Here is a 19,828-nt window from a genome sequence, read left to right as displayed (position 1 = left end):
CCCGCAACGCTGCATAAACCTGTATGATGCTTTGACGTGATGATCTGGTCATTTCTAACGCATGTGAAAGTCGCACTAAAAAGGGGGGTTCTTTATCTCAAAAAATGACAGGGCCTTGCCATTAAAGCTCTAACTCAAAGGGCACAAGCCTGCATCTTCTTATCACCTCCACACCACGACAGTAACATCAAGAAAGAATAGATAATAACAAACCTGTCCACAAGTTGAAAATGGGCTAACTACTATGCTTTCTAGTGTTGTTGGCTTTAGGCAAGCATTGAACGATGTTTAGTCTCAAAATATTCATATTCTCATAGAGTAAAAAGCTTAGGACCTCTACTTTTAATAAGAAGAATATTCAGGTAAGCTTAGTATTAGCTTGGAATTTTCGAGTTATTTTGTCACTAAGAAAAGAGGATATCAACACGGAGAGTTTCGATGATGGCATCTAGCTGTTTCCTCATTGGTCAACACTGCATATTGGATACCAGAGTTATCTGACCGTGACTGTTAATGCCACAAACTTCGTGAACCAGAGGGGACCATGATTTTATGAGATTTCATCGAACATTTCCATCGATCTGAGATAGCGCCAATTTCAGTCCTGGAAGATAGTACTGATCATGACATATTCAAGTGCCAAGTTCAGAGGCTGAATGATTCCCCGTCGATCGATGGCTTGCATCATAAAGAGGTACCTAGGTAATTACCAGTACGTACCTTACTCTGATTCCGTTTTCTCCATCATCTTCCAGAAGATTATTGGAGGTACCTTATCGTTGAGCAAAATCTCATGAATAAAAAGGTCTTTTTAATTACATAGACTTATATAGTATCTATCAATCCGCAATCGTGCGGCATTCTGAGAAACCCCGACAGAAGTCATCTTTAGACTCCAACTCCCGTGCTAAGTACCTAGACAAACGCCCTTATGACGACAATGATGGTGCCTTTGTGACACATGTGAAAACAAGGAAAACAACCGTTAAAAGGGCACATGTGGCCCATGCCCGATACTCAGAGTTCCCAGCTTCTCGCCTTAACATCCCAACATATGCGCTCGACTGCACGAATCTCATGCTTCCCAAAATATGTACAAAGAATCGACAACTTTCACTTCAAGACATGTCGCGTGATTGGCTCGTGAACACGGTTCGACGTTCGTTGAGATCGAAGCCACAATCTTAGCTCTCTACCTTCGCCAACCCCAGAAACTGCCTCCAGATCCTGGAGATCCAGCATTGGTCGATGCCGGCTTCATCGCGACGTCATTTGTGGCAGCTGCCCCGTGGCCGGTAAGAAGACTGAACACTCCACCGGGTCCAGACTGTGATGCAGAAGGAGCATGCGCTGATACGGAGCGGCTCAATCCGTGAGACTTGCGTATAGACTCCAGCTTTTGCCGAGCCTCTTCGGCTTCTTGCTTCGCCACTGCTTCGGCGGTTTTGGCTTGGACTAACTCGGCTAGTAAAGCCTCGTGCTCACTCTGAGATGGCGCAGGCCCGGTCGTGGTCACCATTGGTACGCTGGCTTCGTGGTTCTGGTGCAGGGACGATATCCGCTTGTTGAACTTGCTCGTCGTGGCCGGCATTGGCTCATGATCCTGGGCCTGTTGTTGCGGTGGGTGCGGTGTAGTCTTACTGCGGTTGAGCTTAAACTCTCGAAGGCCACCTCCAGTCTTGCTACCGCGGTCCACATCGTGCTCTCTGGTTACCTCGTGGGCTGAGCTGGCTGACGAGACCCGAGATTTAAGCCCATGCATTTGCTTCTCGAGTCTCTGCTTATCCTGATGGAGCGTCCTGACGTGTGCATGACTTTCCCTTAGTTGCTCTTTCACACTGGCCATCTCCTGGTTGAGATCCAAGATCTGGCGACTGTACTCTTGTGACTGCGACAGTGCAGCAGCAAGCTGATCCTTTGCGTGGTTCAGCTCATCCCGCAGCTGCACCTTCGATATCAGCATAGATGAACGTCGTTTGTCATCCTCCACTTGGAACCGCTGTTCGACAATATTGAGCAGATTTTCTAGGTCCTCGGTGGTGGATGGCGCTCCTTTCTGAGCCTCGTCGTCGCTCGCTGGGGCCTTTTCCTCAGGACTCGGTGTCTTAGACTCGTCTCCCTCCATCTCCGACTTTTCAGCTCTGTCCGCCTCTGAGATGTCCTCTTTATCGGATAAGACCGATGGCTGTGGGCTACTGGGTCTTGACGCGGCAGAGTCTGCCTTTTGTCTCAATCCATTCAAAAGTGACTGTACGGCCTTACGGTCTTCTTGTCGCTCTTCGCGTTCCCGTTGCAGCTGGTTCGATAATAAAGCATGGTTGCGCTGGAGCTCACTAAGAGCGGTAAGGAGATCTTCGATCTGACTATGTAAGTTTCGTTCGTCTGTGTTTTTATGGGCTGTTGTTGTCTTATTGCCGACTGGTGTAGATTCCCGGCCATCCTCAGTATTGGAAGAATCTCTCGACATTGAGGTTACGTCTGTTGATGAAGAACTTGTGACGCTAGCTGAGCTAGCCTCCATCGAGTTCAATGTCGATGCAAGACTTTGCTTGGATGCGCTTCGTCGCAGCATGCTCGTAGGTCTTGCAGGTGCAGTGTTTCCTGGACTAAGGCTGGAAGATTTGTTGTTGGTAGAGGTAGCCCATATCCGGCCGAGGAAGCGGCTAGCTGCAGTACTTATCTCAGAACCTCTGACAGGGTTGGTGATGGCCGCCTTGGACTCGCGGTAACTTTGCTCGAGCTGCTGCATGTTTTCGGCGGTAACAGCACCTGTCAACCCGACAAAGTCCTGAACAAATTCATCGGCGTTGTAATGGTAGCAATCCCAAAGGCCCCGAGATAAAAGAAGCTGCATCACATCCTCCATTTCCGTGCAAGCCAATAGTCGCGCCTCGTTCTTCCGCATTAAGGATAGCGCGACTCTCATCAATGTCTCTGAAGCGCCCTCTGCAAAGATCACATCGTAAGTGCGAAACAACATCGGCAAGGGACAGGTCACGGCAAAAAAGCTGAGAAACCATTGCGAAACATAAGCAGGGTCAACCTGTAGCTCGTCAAGGTGATTCGACAAGACTGGGAGGCTTTGGCGTAGTAGCTCCTTGAATTGGTAGATGCGTACGTGGAGACCCGACAGATCAGGGAGGAAACACGCCCTTAAGTCGTATTGCTCCATGAGGCTGAGATTGTTTGTCAGTCAATGTCACTGTGGCCAAGGTGAGGGAGGGAGATTAGCTGCGGCTTACCGAACCAAAACACAGAATGCCTGTTTGTCGGGCATGTGCATCAGCAATGGGCCGACCAGAAAGGCCAGCCCTTGACAATAGCCAATCTTGGTGTCGTAGAGACTGAAGCACTTGAGGACGCGGCCAAGCATACGCTGTCCATCACCCTCTGGGTCTCGGAACATGTCTACGCCTGGGAAGCTTCGGCCCAGATCTTTGCCAATTATAACTTCGTATGGACTAGACTCGCCACAAAAGCGATCAAACTGTTCTTCCAATATAGCATCCCGTGCTCCAGACATGCTCTGCCAAACCACCCCACGCAACGGTGGCGGGATGCCTTTACGAATCTTATTTGAGAGAAGAGTCGGAAGTCGGGCAGCTGTTTGTTTGTAGTCTTTAACGAGAGCGGCGTAGAATTCGAGATCGGTCATGGGAGGTGGTGGTAGCATCGAATATCGTAGGGCAGCGGGCGTAGGTCCCTGAACCATCTGGCGAAGCTGTGCCATTGAAGGCGGTCGAGGTCTGCTGACTGCACTACGTTCAGCAGTCGCACGGTCAACGCCTTGGACTTTGACGCTCTTTGGGTTCGTAGCCAGCTTTGCATTTTCCTGTTCAAGTCGGGCCAACAACAATGCAGTTGACTACACGAATTAGCTGCAGGATTTGGCATTTGAAGTGCCTCAACTCACGTTATCTGTTTCTTCATCCTTAGTCTGTTCGTCTTCCTTTTGCTCAAGTTGTGCCCAGTTCACTTCGTCCTGGTCGTCTGATATATTGCCGTCATCGGCCAATTCGTCTTGTAGTGACCGCGTTGTCAAAATCGGCGGTGGCATGGTCGCTGAAGAAGAACGCAAAGCCTCTGTATCGACCACGTCTTCCTTAATCAAGGTTTTCGATTCGTCATCCAGGCTATCGTCCCTTTCGTCCTTATCGTCCTTGTCAACTACCAAAAGGCTAGACTTGCGAGATATGGGAGTATCAGGGCGGTCATCAACCGGATCCTTGGTAGGAGTTGTCTGGTTTGTATTGATTGTCGAAGTGGTAATGGGAGAATCAAGGACTATAGGATCCGGTTCGGAGAGGCGAACCGTTACCAAAGAATCGTGAGCCATCTTGGGGGTCTCGGGAGCTGGGTCTCGTGCCATCATGGATCCTCGATCGGTTGGCGCAGCCAAAGGGAGAGGCTCATGCAGGCTCTCTCTAACCTGGGCGTCCATACCGGCCCGTCAGTTTGGTGGAGAACTGTGCAAGAGTCTCTGGGACTGGAACGAAAGACACAATCTAGCACCAGCGGGCAGGCAGGAATCCCCTATGATAACAGATGGGATAAGGCGACTCGTCGCGTGTTGGCTATGGTTTGTGTATATCGAGAGAAAGATGGACGACAACAACAGGTCGAAAATCAGGTTCAGAGGTCGAGGAAAGGACCAGCCTGTCGAAGAAGACGCCTCAAGTACGGTTAAGTTGGCTCATCGAGGGGTGGTCCCAGAGGCTGAAACGGAGCTCCTGGGGCGATGTCGATTTCCGAGTTGGAATCCTACCCAAACTCTAAGGATAAGCTAATTATTTAGAGGGCCAAGGGACGGAGGAGTGGCGATGGAGTAGCGGGAAAAGCAGTTACGGTAGACACAAAAAAGAGCGTCTCAACAATCGTGCGAGGCTGGCGGTGGAGTTTCAACAAGGTTGGATTTGGTTCGGGTCAGGTTGTCTGATTTAGATATTCACCTTCTCCTGGTAAGAAGTTGAAGCCGGCCAGGGGTAGCCCGCCCATAATCTGGACCCTGGCAGCTACAGTATGCAGTAGCGCAGTAGTGCAGGCTGCCCTGAGAGTTGAGAGGTGCCCTGAACTGAAGGCGGGTGCATTGACAAGGAATCACCAACCAGTGACAGCCCTTCTCCTAGACCCGCTCATTTTATCCATTCGCCAATGTCATGGACCGTTCCAGCGTCCAACAGCCCTTGACCTTTGTTGACGATCCGCTCCAAGGCCGGCATCGAAGCGTTTCTCATGGTCTCTTCTCACTGGGCGGCAGAGGTGACGGCGGTCCGGGGGAAGCCAAGTGGAGTGCCAAAGACCGGGGCTGGCTAGGTGACCGCCACGGAAGCATGAATTGGCCCGTTCTTTAGTCTCAAAGGAGACGAGTAACTACGCGCTTGCAACACAATGGACGTCGTCTTCGACGATTCGCGTGTCTTTGAACTGCCTCTAACCATCTGGAACACTTAGTTATTGTGCGTCAACTATGTGTTTACCTGCCAGATCATTCTTTTGTTGTCAAGGGAACAACAGTGAACACCTCTTAAATGCTTGTCAAGGGCGAATATGACTCCAGTTGCAAACGTGACGTGACATTCATGGTCAACGTTGTGGTCGCATCCAAACAATAAAGTCCCGTCAGTGGTCAATGCCCGTTCATGCAGGTCCGTACAATGGAAAACAGTCATCAGAGGCGTCGGCTGTGGCTTATTCGCATGCACGCTTCCGGGTTCCTTGCATCTATCTTCGAGACCCTGATCATTTCAGCAGCCAAACAATCTCCATTGGTCCTAGTAGATTAGATCATCGTTCCTCATCTGTCATGATCAAAGTTCGTGGTTCTTTTAACTTTAACCGATCTCGTTCGCTAGGGACAGGCCGCTCTGTTACCAGGAATGGATCGAGGCATAGTCGCGGCCATTCTGGAGCTTGTCTTCGGATTTCATCCACTTATCATGTTGCGTCAAGACCCAAGCTTTCCAAACATTGCTGTGCCAAACGCCTCTTACCATCACAGACAGGCCAACCTCGAGATGCTATCGATCTTCAGCGTATCCAGTGAATTGCTTATTCGGGATCAATATGGCTGTCTTCGTGTCCGAAGCTATTCGGTGGCAAGCTCTGTAGGCACATATTCTTCGTCCTATCATTATATCGACGATATACTCTTTATCTAACAGGCATAATGTACCATTTCCTTTATCGTATTCTAAACATTGCTGTGCTAGGAGGCCTCATAATGGGGATATAAAAGACTCCCGAGCGGTCCATCGTCATCCATCTGGCCGTCTACCCACTGTAAACCCCGTCGAGCTCCGTTTGATATGAATGTAGAAGTTTTCATCGTAGTGATGGCCTCATATGTTCTTCCCATAAAATTCATCACAATCCCAAACCCTTTCAGGATCCATGACAGGCATTTATATACGATATCAGAGCCCGTACGTTCCCATATCATCAGTCCGCATAAAGGGATCCAACAGTAGCTGGTCAATGCCCATATCGATATTAACAACGGAAGGCTACCGAAGAGCATTGAAGGTAGGTCGGTGATGATCTCAAGCGACGGACTTTGGCGAATAGGCTTGATGGTGGCTTGGTCTCGAAGGTAGCTGATCAGTGGCTTTCGAGCCAGCCGAAAGATGGAATGTGACAAGAGATAATAGACCAAGCACTCCAATGGTTCTTCTTCAGCTGGGTGATCGTCTTCAATAGTGCGGCCTTTTTCAGATATATTATGTTTGTAAGCTGGTCTAAGATCCGCTGTTGCAGGTGGCTTGTAAGAAGTGGACTTTGCTAGTCCTTCGAAGGTTGGGGCAGCAGTGCTCATTTTCCCCCTCTAATGCGCGTATTTTTGAAGGTGGGTTGGCCGAGGCTGCAAGTTATTTGTCATAACTGGGAGGCAAGATGGTGAACATGATTGACCTCAATATCTCTGAGGGGAGACATGGACAAAGGGCAAAATCTTAACAGACATAAGAAAGGGGGGAACATCATTTATAATATAGCAATGTCCAATAACATGAACCAACGAACATTATCGGTTCTATTGTCACGAAAGCGTGAATACCTGGTAGGTCCCGAAAACATCAACAAGTTGTTTTATAGGTACTGGTTGCGTAATGTCTCAAGTATTGCTATTTATCCTGGATCACCTTTGCAGTTGGTCCCTGCCGATGTCTCAAGTTAGAACAATCCATCTAACCCCAGATTTTAACCATCATACCAATGCAGTTGAGTCATGTTTTATCAGTTTAGTTGCTTATCAAATTTCTTCGGTCTGCAAGAGGAGGGATATGGTATATCTAGGATAGTAGTGGTGGACGTTTCTATCGACATGATGTCTCTAAGCTCCAAAAGGAGCCATAGGCGGCCTTTTCCCCTGTCTATGATCGATCGAAATTGGTGATAAAACGGATAGCATAATCGAATCGTTCCCTAGAGAAAGAGTCACAAAGCGAAACGATCAACAATACCACTTTCCTGTGCGGGCGTCCAACAGTTGTGACGAAGGGATAAGTGTTTATTAAATCGCCTCATAAGGCAGTTATTATTCTTTCATTGATCACAGAGCATAACAAGCATTGTGCTGGTTCAGTCCTGTGCATGGGTCCTTGAGAACAGGACAGATACGAGTGCGAGGGAAATGTGCTATGGGAACCTCGTTGGTGGCTGAGTCTCTCAGCTCTCGTTGTGCTACCTACTGTCTGGAGACGGTAATTTACCTATTGTTAACGGTCCTACGTATGTCGTTTTGTCCCAAGGGGGGTATTCTGTCATCTTGTAACACCACATCCAACATCCCGTTTATCTACAGAGCAAAACCTGCTAAGACAATCACACACAGCCTCCGTTCTCAGCAGAGTCATTCAAAGCCGTTGCGGCTCAACTGAAAGTTTGCTTTAAACATTCAAGTGTATATCATTGTGGATATAACAGCTGAAAATTACTTTCCTGCCGGTTTCTTTACTGAGAAGCTTATTTCGTCGTAGGTGCTTGGTTATCAAATCCTAGTAACACAAAATCTCCGGGAAACCAACCTCAGTCGTTTGGTGGAATGCATTCATTGTTTACAGCAGCGGTGTGGCTTGCATACGAGACCATGTTCCAGACTGCATTGCCAATGTGATCGAAACACCCATAACCGAATGGGGAAGATATGATCGATCAGGTGAGGATATAAAGGAGCCAATTTCTCGTACGAAAATCATCCCCGCACCCATCCGGTGCGGCGGTGAAGCATTGGACGTGGGGGGATCTGCACTACATTCACTTGTGGCCGCATCCATACCAGCCTACCATGTCACAATCTGCATTACGTCTGCTCACAGCGCGCAGGCTGGCCTATCAAGATCACCATGAAGCTCATGTTGAGCAGTGATTGCCTGTTGGAACGATGAGCTCACGCATACATACATACATAACGCTCAAGCATGAAGCTGGGGGTGGTTCTGCAGGTCAAATGGAGCGGGATAGCATCCGTGTTGCAAAGAAGTTGCTGACCCGGCAGCAAGCATGAACATGGGGACATTCAGACGAGATCTGCGGCACATGTCGAGGAACTTTGGCTTGGTGCTCGGGTAGTGAGATCGCGATAGCGAAACGAAGCTATCGCGAGAGGGTAATTGGGTGGTCTACCCTTCACCCGGGATCGTCTGTGCTCGCGATTATCATAGTCCGGAGCGATCTAACTAGATCTGTAGTCTCATCGAGATGCCAATGCTTCAAAAGCTGAGGCATATTTGCAAGTGCAATCTGGGAAATGCCGTTGGTTTGACCTTGTGCTTGTCAGACACACAAATTCAGTGCAGATAAGATACAAACATTGTCACAGTACATACTGGTTCATGACCGAGCGGTTCAAAATCGAATGTCTAGTTGCTGATCATGGGATCGGTCTTGATTTTCTGTTGCAGAGGGAGTGGACCACGGCACAGGTGAGACGTCTGGTCGGTTCTCCTCTTCAGGGCTGCTCACTTGCGAATGATTGTGGATCAGCAAAAAAAAAAAAACAAGGAGTCAAGCAAGGATGTTGCTTATTGCGACTACATTGACAACAAGACAAGGAATGGAACTCGCCTTCACGGTCAAAGCTGTTATAGAAAGAAACCCAGGAGTAAATAGCATAGCATATTAAATGTTAGCCAGCCTCCAGCTGTTATCGGCTGGTGCCCGTCTTCGCATTCATCATCCCAATCAACATCTCGAATTCCTCACCCACCCTGTACTCTGGTCCGTCAAACTGCGAGCCAGAACAGGACTGACTGTCCTGCAGATGCAGGAATTGTTAGTCTAACAGGGTCGTGGCTAATTTGATGATCCACATCCAATCACGTTAGTCTCCCGTTCCATTGTTTGTATGTTTGTCGGATCATCTAATAACATATTGCACAACGACAGTGATCCTCTTACAACCTCTTTCACTTGAAGGGCAACAAATTTGACCACACTTTTGCTTCATACTTCCAATATCCAACATCTCCCCTTAGAAGAAGCCTCTCCTTTGCAAAAGTCTTTCGGCCACCACGAAAGCCCCAACTCTCACATGGTCTTCAAGTCCCACAAGCCATTAAATTTCCTTGCTTTTCATCCTCTCATAGTGCATGTAAGTCAACCGTTCGGTGGACCCTAGACATCCCTCCAAGTAGAACCTTGTCCACTGGCGTTACACCCTCACGATGCTGGTGACGCTAAAATCTAGCCTGTCCAGGGGCCTTCTCTCATGTATCTATTAGCAGCGGAGTAAGCGAATAGGTACGTGATTCTCGCCTGCTTTAGCGTTGTCTGCCTCCCAAGGTTCAGTAGCGACAGCGCCCCGAGCCTTGAAGGTTGTCGTTGGACCCCAGCTGTACGGTAGGGAACATCTCGCTCCTACACCCTCTTTTTCCTACCAAGATTGCAAAATCCGACTCCGGCAACGGGCTCTGTTGTTGGATTAAATCATATCTAGTCTCCCCCACGCTCTTTGCTGAGTTCTACTCTCACTACATTCGTTCGATAAACATCAAGCTCTGAACTTCGCGCTACTCCCCCTCCATGGCGCGTTGAGACAACCCCAAGCAAAGCGGAAAGCTTGCACCCCAAAGATCAAAAACACCAACAGATGTTCTCCTCCCTACTACGACGCCCCAGGGCTGGTCCCCGTCGAATCGATCGTCGCCGAAACACAAGCTTCTCTCCTTCTCCTGGTCCTGCTCGGCGACGTTATACTCTTGAACGACACGCAACGGCCGATTTCACAGAAGCCGACGACGACGACGGTGATGATACTCATGATGAGGGATTGAGCCGGTTTCGGAGTAATGACCACCGTACGAATAATGATGGAGATGAGGATGATGATGATGGGGACGAAGGGGACGAGGAAGACAGGCCTGGCGAAGACGGACGACGCGGCGGCCTTCCTGTTCTTCCCCTGTTCTCGGCATCTCATTTAGGTACGCCCAAGATATTGGAATTACAAAATATCAAGTTTTGGCATTAATCCCAATTATAGATTCCTTGCCAGTATACAGCATAACACACGCCATCCGAATTATCGTATCGACACGCACTGAAACAACTCTGTCATGGGATCAACTTCGATCACCCCAGGTTTCTCAATTCCTCGTAAAGCCTATGCAGCAACAGATTCGTGCCCAGCATTTCAGCCGTGCAACTCTGTATGCTCTCATGATCAACTGTCTCCAATTCACCAAAGAGGGTGAACGCTACCCAGGCAATGCAGGAATTAGTAGCACTCGTGCCAAGGTTTGCGAATTGCTGACTCTCAAGCTACTCAAAGAGTACAATGTCCGCGAGTTGATCGATGCCCTTGCCTATGATTTTTACCCACTTCAAGGTCTCCCCGGATCTCAAGCACCTACGTCTCCTCGAAAATCACCGACGGCCAATAAGTTGCCTCTAATAGCATCCCGAACGTCAACTCTCGAGGTCGCCATTCGAGCCTCAGCCAAGCACTTGCTTGCCCATCCCCTTGTCGTCCAACAACTTGAAGCAATCTGGAGCGGTGCGATTACTTTCCACTCGTCTGCCGATAGCTTACATCGGGAACCTCCACCAAACGCAGGCCTCAACTCGAATGGATATATTGGAAAAGCGACCGATAGAACTCCCCTGCTTGGTGCAATTGCTCAGAAAGAAACGCATTTCACCCCACCTGGGCGTCGTACGGCGTCGCTCTACGATCCTCGACAAGCGTCTCTCCTCAAACTCTCCCGTCTTCGGGTTCCTCGATACAGATCTTTCCTTTCGACAATATCTCTCGCTGTTCTGATTGGACTGTTTCTTGCTGTTCTTGCTGAACGTTCAGTTCAAATCACAGGTCTGGAACTGATCTTTTGGTTCTGGAGTGCTGGCTTCATGCTTGACGAGCTCGTTGGATTCAACGAGCAGGGGTTCGCCCTGTACATCTTGAACGTGTGGAATGTTTTTGACCTCGGAATACTTCTATTGCTCATTGTATACTACTGCATGCGAGCGTATGGCGTTTTCCTGGCCGACTCTCACCACATCTACGACAATGCCTATGATATACTCGCGGCCAATGCGATTCTGCTCCTCCCGCGTATTTTCAGCATCTTGGATCACTACCAATACTTCTCGCAGCTTCTTATTGCATTTCGTCTTATGGCTGTGGACTTGGTGGCCGTTTTCACATTGATCTTGGTACTCTGCAGCGGGTTCTTCGTGTTTTTCTCTTTGACAAAGAACTCGTTCGGTGCGAGTGATGTTGCCTATAAGATCTTTCAGATCCTGATGGGATTCACTCCTGCAGCATGGGAAGTGTAAGTATACTTGCAAATATGAAACGAACTGAGGTTAATGGCGTGCAGATGGGATGCGTACAATTGGTTAGGACGGGCCTTATTGGTTCTCTTCCTGAGTATTTGTCATTTCCTTGTTGTGTAAGTTCTGATGGCACGTGTACTCTTTCTTTGCTAAACAGTTCAGGACAATTCTTATCACCGTTCTCACGAATTCGTTCATGGCTATTGCGTCCAATGCCAATGAAGAGCACCAGTAAGTGCCCCTGTCCGCATAATGGGTCTGGTCTAATCGTGGTCAAGGTATTTGTTCGCTATCAACACCATTTCTATGGTGAAGAATGACGCACTGTTCTCGTATATTGCCCCTAGCAACATTTTCGCGTGGCTTCTCATGCCTCTACGGTATTGCATGCCGTTGAGAACTTTCGTGTGGTTGAACAGAACTGTCATCAAGGTGACGCACTTTCCCGTGCTTTTCTGCATCTACCTATACGAGAGATACTGGCTTGCCCCGTCTATGTACGAGGCAACTGACTTGGTGGAACACCCAGTTCGGGAACGAAGTCGGCACATCTCTTTCATGGATCCTGTAAGCAGAGCAGCCATTTTTAGTCCAAGCATTAGGGTTCGCGAGGAATCTGTGGCTGGCTTTCAAAAAGACCGGGCTCTCGAGGAGGTGTTTCGGCGCTTACCTGATCCCCTAACATTGAGGACACAAAGACGGCAAGAGAGGCGGAAGACGCAGACTGCGATTCGTAACTGGATGGATCAACACGACGATAACGATGCGTCTCCAGGGAATTGGCAAACGCCTGATGGTACTATGCCTCCTTGGCAACGAAGATCCAGCGTCGGTCTTGCTCGTACAACTAATCTTAGGCGTGTTTCGGACGTCAGATCGACAGCGAGTGATCCTGCTGATAGGATGTCTAACGTGGGAAACCCACTCCGGCCGTCCCATTTCTCCAGAACTCGTCTGAATGCGGATTTATCCGAATACAAAGACCAGACTGATGCTGATGGCGATGGCGATGACGAACTGGTGACAAATGATGAGGATGAGGATGATCATGTTACGAACGCTGGGCAGAGACAAGTTGCTATAAGCCGTGGAATCCACGGGGAAGCGGAAAGCTACTTTGCACCCAACGCCAATAACTTCGGAAAGCTGGCATCCTCTGTGAGTTCTTCTGGAAAGAGGAGCTCCTCTGGCAAGAATGTTTCTCAGACACCGCGACCCAAACGAGGAGCACACAACCGAACACTTTCTACAAATACGATACTCTTCAACCCTCAGGATGTCAAGCAAATGCAGAGGGCGTCGTCGATATCGCCACCTCTACCTGGCCAGTCACGTCCACGAACGAGTGGACGAATAAACACTGGTGAAAAGACACCAAGACGTAGTTCACCTCGCCGCTCTATGTACGTCGCCAACACGAAACCTCGACCAGTGATGCCACCACGAGGTATGACCGAGGCTGGTGCTGTTAGTCGATCAGCCCTTCTCAGCATTGAGCCACGAAATCGTCCCAAGGACATTAGAAGGTTGTCTTCCGTTGATCTGAGTGCGATGTCTGACCAAGTAGTGGGAGACCATATTGGTGCGATGCCTGGCAGCTTCCAGACACAACTTGCAACTTTCATGAAGGATCATCGGTTACGGACAGGCGGTGGTAACGACTCCGGCGACCGCGACAGAATGGGAAGGCTGGTGTTGGCTAGAATGAAGACGTTGGAGGAAAGCTTTGCGGATGTGATCAAGGAGATGCGGGATTTGAAAAACTCTTCGACGGTCCCTACAACGCGGCGTAACTCGGGAGATGAGGCCAATATGGAGCCGATGATTGAGGTGGCTGGACGAGACCGCTTGAGAAAGTACCATATCGACAACAGCCAACGCAAGATTGCGTCTAAGCGACCCGTCAGCCGAAGAAGCCTTAAAGAGGCGAAAGCTGGCATGTGGGATTATAAGGGGAAGGGCAAGGAGGTAGTGTATGAGTCCGACGATGAGGCAGAGACTGATGACAGTCTGTTCAAGAAAGGGGGCTCATTGTAAAGCATAGGTGGCGTTTGGGCGTAGCTTTGTGGTTCGGAACGGTAATGAATGCATAAGATAGGAGTACTCTGTAATGAGGTGGCAATTAAACGGTGACTTGACCGCTGTATGAATAGAATGCTTTTACGCTTGAATTGATGGTCGAGAATGTGGTTGTTAAGGTATGCAAGCATCTTTGGTCTTTCCGAAAGTACTGGGCTTAGTTCTGTGAGAAACACATACTGAAGAGAAATAACGAGGGCAAAGGAGTCCCACGCAAAAGATGAAGCGCAAACCTGACAGAAGAAGTCGATGAAACTCACCTTGATCTCATAATCTAGTGACTATCTGGAGCATCCAAAATGTCGTCTGCTCTTGTTGCCCAGGTAGACTGCCAAGGGACGTTTGAAGGTCCTGCGGGGAAGCTTGTCACTCACCAAATAAAAGTGGGCCTGTCAAAGAAACTTTCTTCAACAAGGGTAAGGCGGGAGTTACGATATTCAACCCTCGCAGGTAAGTTACCTACTAGATAGGAATTACTGGGGTGACCATGCACTTATCTGGTACTTGGTAGGTGCTTAAAGAGTCTTGTAGAAACGCTTCCAGTAATGCTACCCTAAAGTTGAGATTGGAAAAGGAAAAGCACTAACACCGGAGGTTTCTTTTCGCTAGCGTTCGCACTGGTGCCCGTTTTGATAGTCAATAGTCTAGGTAATTTGTTGCCATTTTTGCCTAGATACGTCTGTTTATCGCCACTTATGAGAAGATTAGGCAAGACTTGGATGGTCACACATGCGTAAATCTAGGCTGATTGGCTGTATAGGTAGACCAAGCTGCATTGGTGTTGATGCTTGCAATCTCCTTGTTTCCTTATACGATAAAAACGACGTAACTGTAGAGTCACTACTGTACCAACTTGTCCTGCATGATCCTTGTCTGAAAATGCCAGTTGAGTGGTGTTCTGCTTGTTGACTCACAAGCGGAAGAGTCGTTGTCTCGTCGTAACGTCTGAAGGTCTCCAGTTTTAGTGTCACCCGGAGTACATACCTAGGTAGGTAGGTACTGTAGATGCAAGCCGGAGGCTGAGCTGCCACACCTCATGCACTGGATCATTGGATCGCATGGCAGCCTCAAGGCAACCACCCCTCCAACAAAACGTTTACACTCAGGCATCAGCTCTTGGTTATGGAGGGGTAAAAATGGAAGTATTTCATTGGCACAGGCACCTTACTTCACAGGCATGTGTAGGTACTTCCATAGGGCTGTATTGAGCCTTGCTAGGTACCTGCCACTTTCCACCGTCAGCCCAATGCTTTCCTCTCTCACAACTCCTCATCTTACATTATCTATTTCTTTCTTTCTTTCTCTCTTTTTCTCGATCAACCAACAAACCACAGCATCGAAATCTCCTTGAAAAATTACATACTATTTCTCTGCGCATATTGCTTCTATCTTACCCAAGTAGCGTAACCTTGGCTGGCCTACATAATCTGCGCGATCCACCCTGTCGACACAGCTTCTGGGTTGAGCTGCCTGCGATTCTCAACGCCAAACCAGATCTCTGCCTTTCAAATCTCTATAGCCGAGTCTTCCAGCTGCCTCTGCTCTCTTATATCAACTTATCCAGAGATTAATAGTACTGGCATTTCTCGCACTGTTGGCGTGAGCCACGTTTGTTTCACGAATATGGATGTCCCGAATGACTGGCAGATCGAACAAGCACATGTTGCCTGGGATGGTCTGGCTAATCAAAGCAACCATCAATCTCAACATAGCACTCAACCCGCTCAGCAAAGCGAGCCACAACCGCAGTCTCAGCCTCAATATACCCATCATCTTCCTGGTATTGATGCTCATACGGCCCTCGAAGAACCATCACCCGCACCAGCCCCTCTATCAAGCTGGACGGGCCCTTCCTTCAACAAATCGAACAATTTCTATGGTGACCATCTGCCGAGACTCCTACCAGAAAAGGATGTCGAACAGACTCGGCTGTTTGAACTCTATCGACTGCACATGGTGTCCTTCGAACTCAATCAGGGGGACACTCTTGTGTTCATTGACTATCCTGTCCATCATAAAGGCGTTCTCGACTATACCGACTGCAATGGCATAGTCTATAAGTCACAGAAGTTTCGAGTTCACTCGAACAAGTTGCTTGAGACTGGTTCTCCCAAATTCGCTGAACTTCTTGGCCCTACATACCAATTCAAAATCCAACGCCGTCGTAAGATGGTCAACAAACTACCCGACGGCATCAAGTATTTGCTTGATCTGACTCCACCCTCGGAAGGAGATGAGTTGGTGTTCCAGATGACCGAGCTGTCTTTGACTCCTGGAATCATTAAATGGTGGAGCTCATCTATTCTTAATGGCGTTGATCCATTCTTAGTTTGCGGTCAGTAATTGTACCCAGCTTGTAGCACATCTTCTGACACGCAAAACAGGCCATGATGATATTTGTAAGTGCAACAGACAGCCAAAAGGCGCAGAAAACAACAAAGATGTCGATGCAAATGCCGAGCATGACAGCGCAACACCCACTAATAGGAATGCAACCATCGGCTACAGGCTTAAACAACTAAATCTTGATCCAGAGCGTGCTCTACAGCTGAAAGCCAAGAATGAAGATGCATACGAGACACCTCTATATCGGCACATTCCTGATTATTGCCCAATTCGCCACCGAAATGGCATAGTGAGGCTGCTCATGTTGATCGAAGGCAAAGGATGTATCCTGGATTCGGCTCCGAGACTGTTCACCATCTTGAAGTTGAGTTGCCTCTTCGAATGCAGCTCCATGCTTACCGATCGTGTCACCCAATGGATAATGCACGGCCAGAACACTGCTTTTATCGAGGTCTTGCCCGAGGAAGCCTTGCAAATAGGGTCTCTGCTAAAGATTCCTCCTGTAATGGACTCTGCTTTCAGGATCCTTGTCAATGAGCTCGCCCTCAAACTGGCTGACACCAGCCCAACGAACAATATTGCCCATAGCCAGACGACGATATTTGGGAGACGACTGGGCCAACTTCCCGATGAACTCAGCAACATTGTGCAGCATGGGGCACAAGCACTCGTCGATAGAGTATCAGAAATCAACACGACCTACAGGAACCCAAATTTGTTCGCTTCATGGGACATCGATGAATGGGCCAAGCTGCAAGTAACCGAGCAGCTCCTTGAACAGGAAAACACACCTCTTGGTCAAATCGCTTTGGAAAAGCTTCGTCTTCTCATGAGTGCCCTGACTCACGAATTTACGCACGCATGGGAAGAGGCGATAGATTCAGCACCAGTGGATAGTCATTCAACATACAACGGGATAGACCGAGACCGCCTGACATACGTGGAACCCAAGGATTTTGACAATATGACTTTCATAATGATGTTGTTTAATCCGATTCAGATGCTACTCTGTGCTGTGCCTTACAACGATCTCGGTGTTGAACTGGATAATCAAAGATGGAATTCCAGCAGGTGCAAACTGGATGGATACAAGCATAAATCATACGTCGTTCTTGTGCAAGAGGCAACAGCTGCCCTCGACGACTTTCTTGTATGCACGCCGATGCTGTCCAACAATTTGTTATGGAGCCGTATTCTTGCACTCGAAGACCGCGAATTCCCCAGAATGGGTATGCGTTCCCCAGGCAGGCCTATCGTATCACTAAATACCCTTGAAGCTGCCGTGAAGGAACGACTGAGGCCGCTAACTCTTTCGTGGAGACGAGAAAATTTCTGGCCTCCTCTGAACCTGACCCGCCATTTACTCCTCACTCTCACCGAAAACGAACTCAAATACCTTCCTCTGTGGTGTGGAGGTAATGATGACGGAAGCGGAGGCGTATTTGGGGATGCAATTCCCTCAGCAGACTTGCTGGTGGCACCTAATGGCCCTGGACCTGGTTTCCATACAGGCTACACGATTTCAACCCCTTCGAGTGTCTGTGGTTCCATCATTGAGGACATGGATGCGCTACGAGTCTGGGGCAGTACGTCTTCTGCTTCAATGACCCAAGACAGACTAATCGCGCTCGAGTCTTCTTTTACCCTAGGCGAGTCTGATGTTGAGTTCACAAACGCCAGATACGCCATGCCCGCGGACCATCAGACAATGGGTGAAGCGGTCAATATGACAGTCGAGACAACCGACTCCGAGTCAGCATCCGTAATCGAACCCTGGAGTTCAAAAAGGGATGACAGCGATGATGATGCCTGCATGTGGGACTCTGATGATAGTGATGATACGATTGCCTAATGAAGTTTTTTTTTTTTTTGGAACACAATAAAGGGGTAACGGTAACAGGTCCAAAAAATTGAGTACTCTCCTATAAATTGGAATGCATATCTCTCAGATACTTGCGCATATAGATTGGGAAGCATAGCTACTATCAATGGCTTTTGGTCTTGAGTGAAATGGTCAACAACTCTTGTGAGTGCTCATATATCGTGTCGCTCCATGTGCTAGTATTTTCTATGTCCTGCTATGCATGTACCTAAACGCCGATCATATATACGATATTTGCAACACAGATCAACCTCTATTGAGAGTATTTCCTGCTCCCTTGGGATTGTGATCAACGAACTCGTCCCACTCGCGCTGCTTGTACGTCTCACGATCTATAGCTTCCATGTCATCCTCATCCACCACCTTCTTCGGTTCCACGCCGCCCTGGAGAATATTTCCCTGTCTCCTCTCTTCCTCGAGATACTCATCGATGGACATGGTCGGCAAGTTGTGCCCTGAGCGAAACACATCTCTTGACATTTGATCCCGTGAACCAAGCAGTGTAAATGGCTGCAAAGGTTTGCCTTGTTTAGACAGTAGCGGACCAGCCTGGAGAGAGTGTAAACGGCGTAGGGGCTGATCAAGTCGGGAAGAGTGATCTTCGGGAGATGGCGCATTTGTAGCTGAGGGCGCAAGCGGTCGAGGTGCCTGCGCAAGAATCTCCACCTCACGGTTTAATGAGTCCAACGCCTGAAGCGCAGAATGTACCGCGAAAATGATTTGTGTCAGGTAAAGCTCCCGCACGAGCTCCTCATCGCCATCGTCCAGGTATCGTGGATTCCGTTTCAGCGTTTCCAACTTCTCTTTTAGCGCTTTTTCAGCGCGATAATTCGCAATCTTGCCATCTCGTCGCGCCGCAGCATCATTACTGGCAACAACAGCAAATCTCTCAGGATCGTCGCGATATCGCTCGAGTGCGCGATCGTAAGGCTTCTGCACTAGTGCATAGCTGTCGACGATGGCGAGGAAGCGCTCGTAGGCGGCGCGAGACTTGGAGAGGACCTCTAGGCGTTGGTCAGGGCTTTGGCTGGGGGTCTTTTGTACGAGCTCCGCAACGTGGGCGTCGAGAAGGAGATAAGGGAGATCTGATGTAGAAATGTCCTCAAACCCTTCGTTGGAGGAGAAAAGGGCTAGAGCTGAGATTTGGTCGCGCGCAGAAGAGTAGAGGGATAGTGCAGCCTCGAGATCGGAGCGGTAGGCGGGCGAAGTTGCCTCGAAGGCGTTGTCTAAAGCGTGGCGCTTTTCTTCGGCGGCTTCGTAGAGAGAGCGCAGAGATTGGGGTTCTTCTGAAGACATGATATATATGATGTGCTGTGATGTGAAGTGTGTTAAACTAAATAACGAGGGGTGAATGGAGGGGGATGATAAATCTAGATGAGACCCTTGGATTCTTCGATGAGAACCCCGCGCTAACCTCAAGCTCTTATCGATAAGCACGCCGTAGGGGAGCTAGGGAGTACTGTACGGAGTACTCCATACCTTCAACTTCATTGAAATGGGACAGGGATCATCGAGAGTCAAGTGACATGTACAAGTTATCATGAAGAAAGTGAAATGCTATTCATATGCGGATATCGAATAAAAACCACGCCCAGGCCCCAGATAGCAAATGCCTCACATCCGTTGACGCCCAGAACCCAAAATGAATTGTTAACTCAGATTCAACCCCCTTTCCCCCTCAAGATGCCCTTTGTTTGAAGTGGTTCCCACACAACGTTTCTTACTCAGCAAACAAGAAATTACAGCAAA

General features: G+C 48.7%; 5 protein-coding genes across 5 annotated transcripts; 2 read left to right on the top strand and 3 right to left on the bottom strand.

Annotated features, from left to right (window-relative positions):
* Nucleotides 1–1,192: 1,192 nt before the first annotated feature.
* Nucleotides 1,193–4,441, bottom strand: FPRO_02804 (uncharacterized protein; the record flags this gene model as incomplete). Its single annotated transcript, XM_031227055.1, has 3 exons — nucleotides 1,193–3,176; nucleotides 3,243–3,865; nucleotides 3,914–4,441. The coding sequence occupies 3 exons, from the start codon at nucleotides 4,439–4,441 to the stop codon at nucleotides 1,193–1,195; spliced, it is 3,135 nt and encodes a 1,044-aa protein (XP_031077529.1).
* Nucleotides 4,442–6,205: 1,764 nt separating this feature from the next.
* FPRO_02805 (uncharacterized protein) lies at nucleotides 6,206–6,811 on the bottom strand (the record flags this gene model as incomplete). The annotated part of the gene is made up of 1 exon (XM_031227054.1): nucleotides 6,206–6,811. One exon carries the CDS (start codon nucleotides 6,809–6,811, stop codon nucleotides 6,206–6,208), a length of 606 nt encoding a protein of 201 aa, XP_031077528.1.
* A 3,273-nt stretch (nucleotides 6,812–10,084) lies between these two features.
* FPRO_02806 (uncharacterized protein) lies at nucleotides 10,085–13,809 on the top strand (the record flags this gene model as incomplete). Its single annotated transcript, XM_031227053.1, has 5 exons — nucleotides 10,085–10,418; nucleotides 10,478–11,768; nucleotides 11,817–11,888; nucleotides 11,935–12,003; nucleotides 12,051–13,809. The coding sequence occupies 5 exons, from the start codon at nucleotides 10,085–10,087 to the stop codon at nucleotides 13,807–13,809; spliced, it is 3,525 nt and encodes a 1,174-aa protein (XP_031077527.1).
* Nucleotides 13,810–15,474: 1,665 nt separating this feature from the next.
* Nucleotides 15,475–18,049, top strand: FPRO_02807 (uncharacterized protein; the record flags this gene model as incomplete). Its single annotated transcript, XM_031227052.1, has 2 exons — nucleotides 15,475–16,186; nucleotides 16,236–18,049. 2 exons carry the CDS (start codon nucleotides 15,475–15,477, stop codon nucleotides 18,047–18,049), a joined length of 2,526 nt encoding a protein of 841 aa, XP_031077526.1.
* Nucleotides 18,050–18,325: 276 nt separating this feature from the next.
* FPRO_02808 (uncharacterized protein) lies at nucleotides 18,326–19,375 on the bottom strand (the record flags this gene model as incomplete). Its single annotated transcript, XM_031227050.1, has 1 exon — nucleotides 18,326–19,375. The coding sequence occupies one exon, from the start codon at nucleotides 19,373–19,375 to the stop codon at nucleotides 18,326–18,328; it is 1,050 nt and encodes a 349-aa protein (XP_031077525.1).
* Between the last annotated feature and the right edge of the window lie 453 nt (nucleotides 19,376–19,828).

This window comes from Fusarium proliferatum (genome assembly GCF_900067095.1).
Source record: "Fusarium proliferatum ET1 genome assembly, contig: FPRO_scaffold002, whole genome shotgun sequence".
NCBI lineage: Eukaryota > Fungi > Ascomycota > Sordariomycetes > Hypocreales > Nectriaceae > Fusarium > Fusarium proliferatum.
Note: the sequence above shows the minus strand (reverse complement) of the source record. Positions and strands in the feature narration are given on the sequence as shown.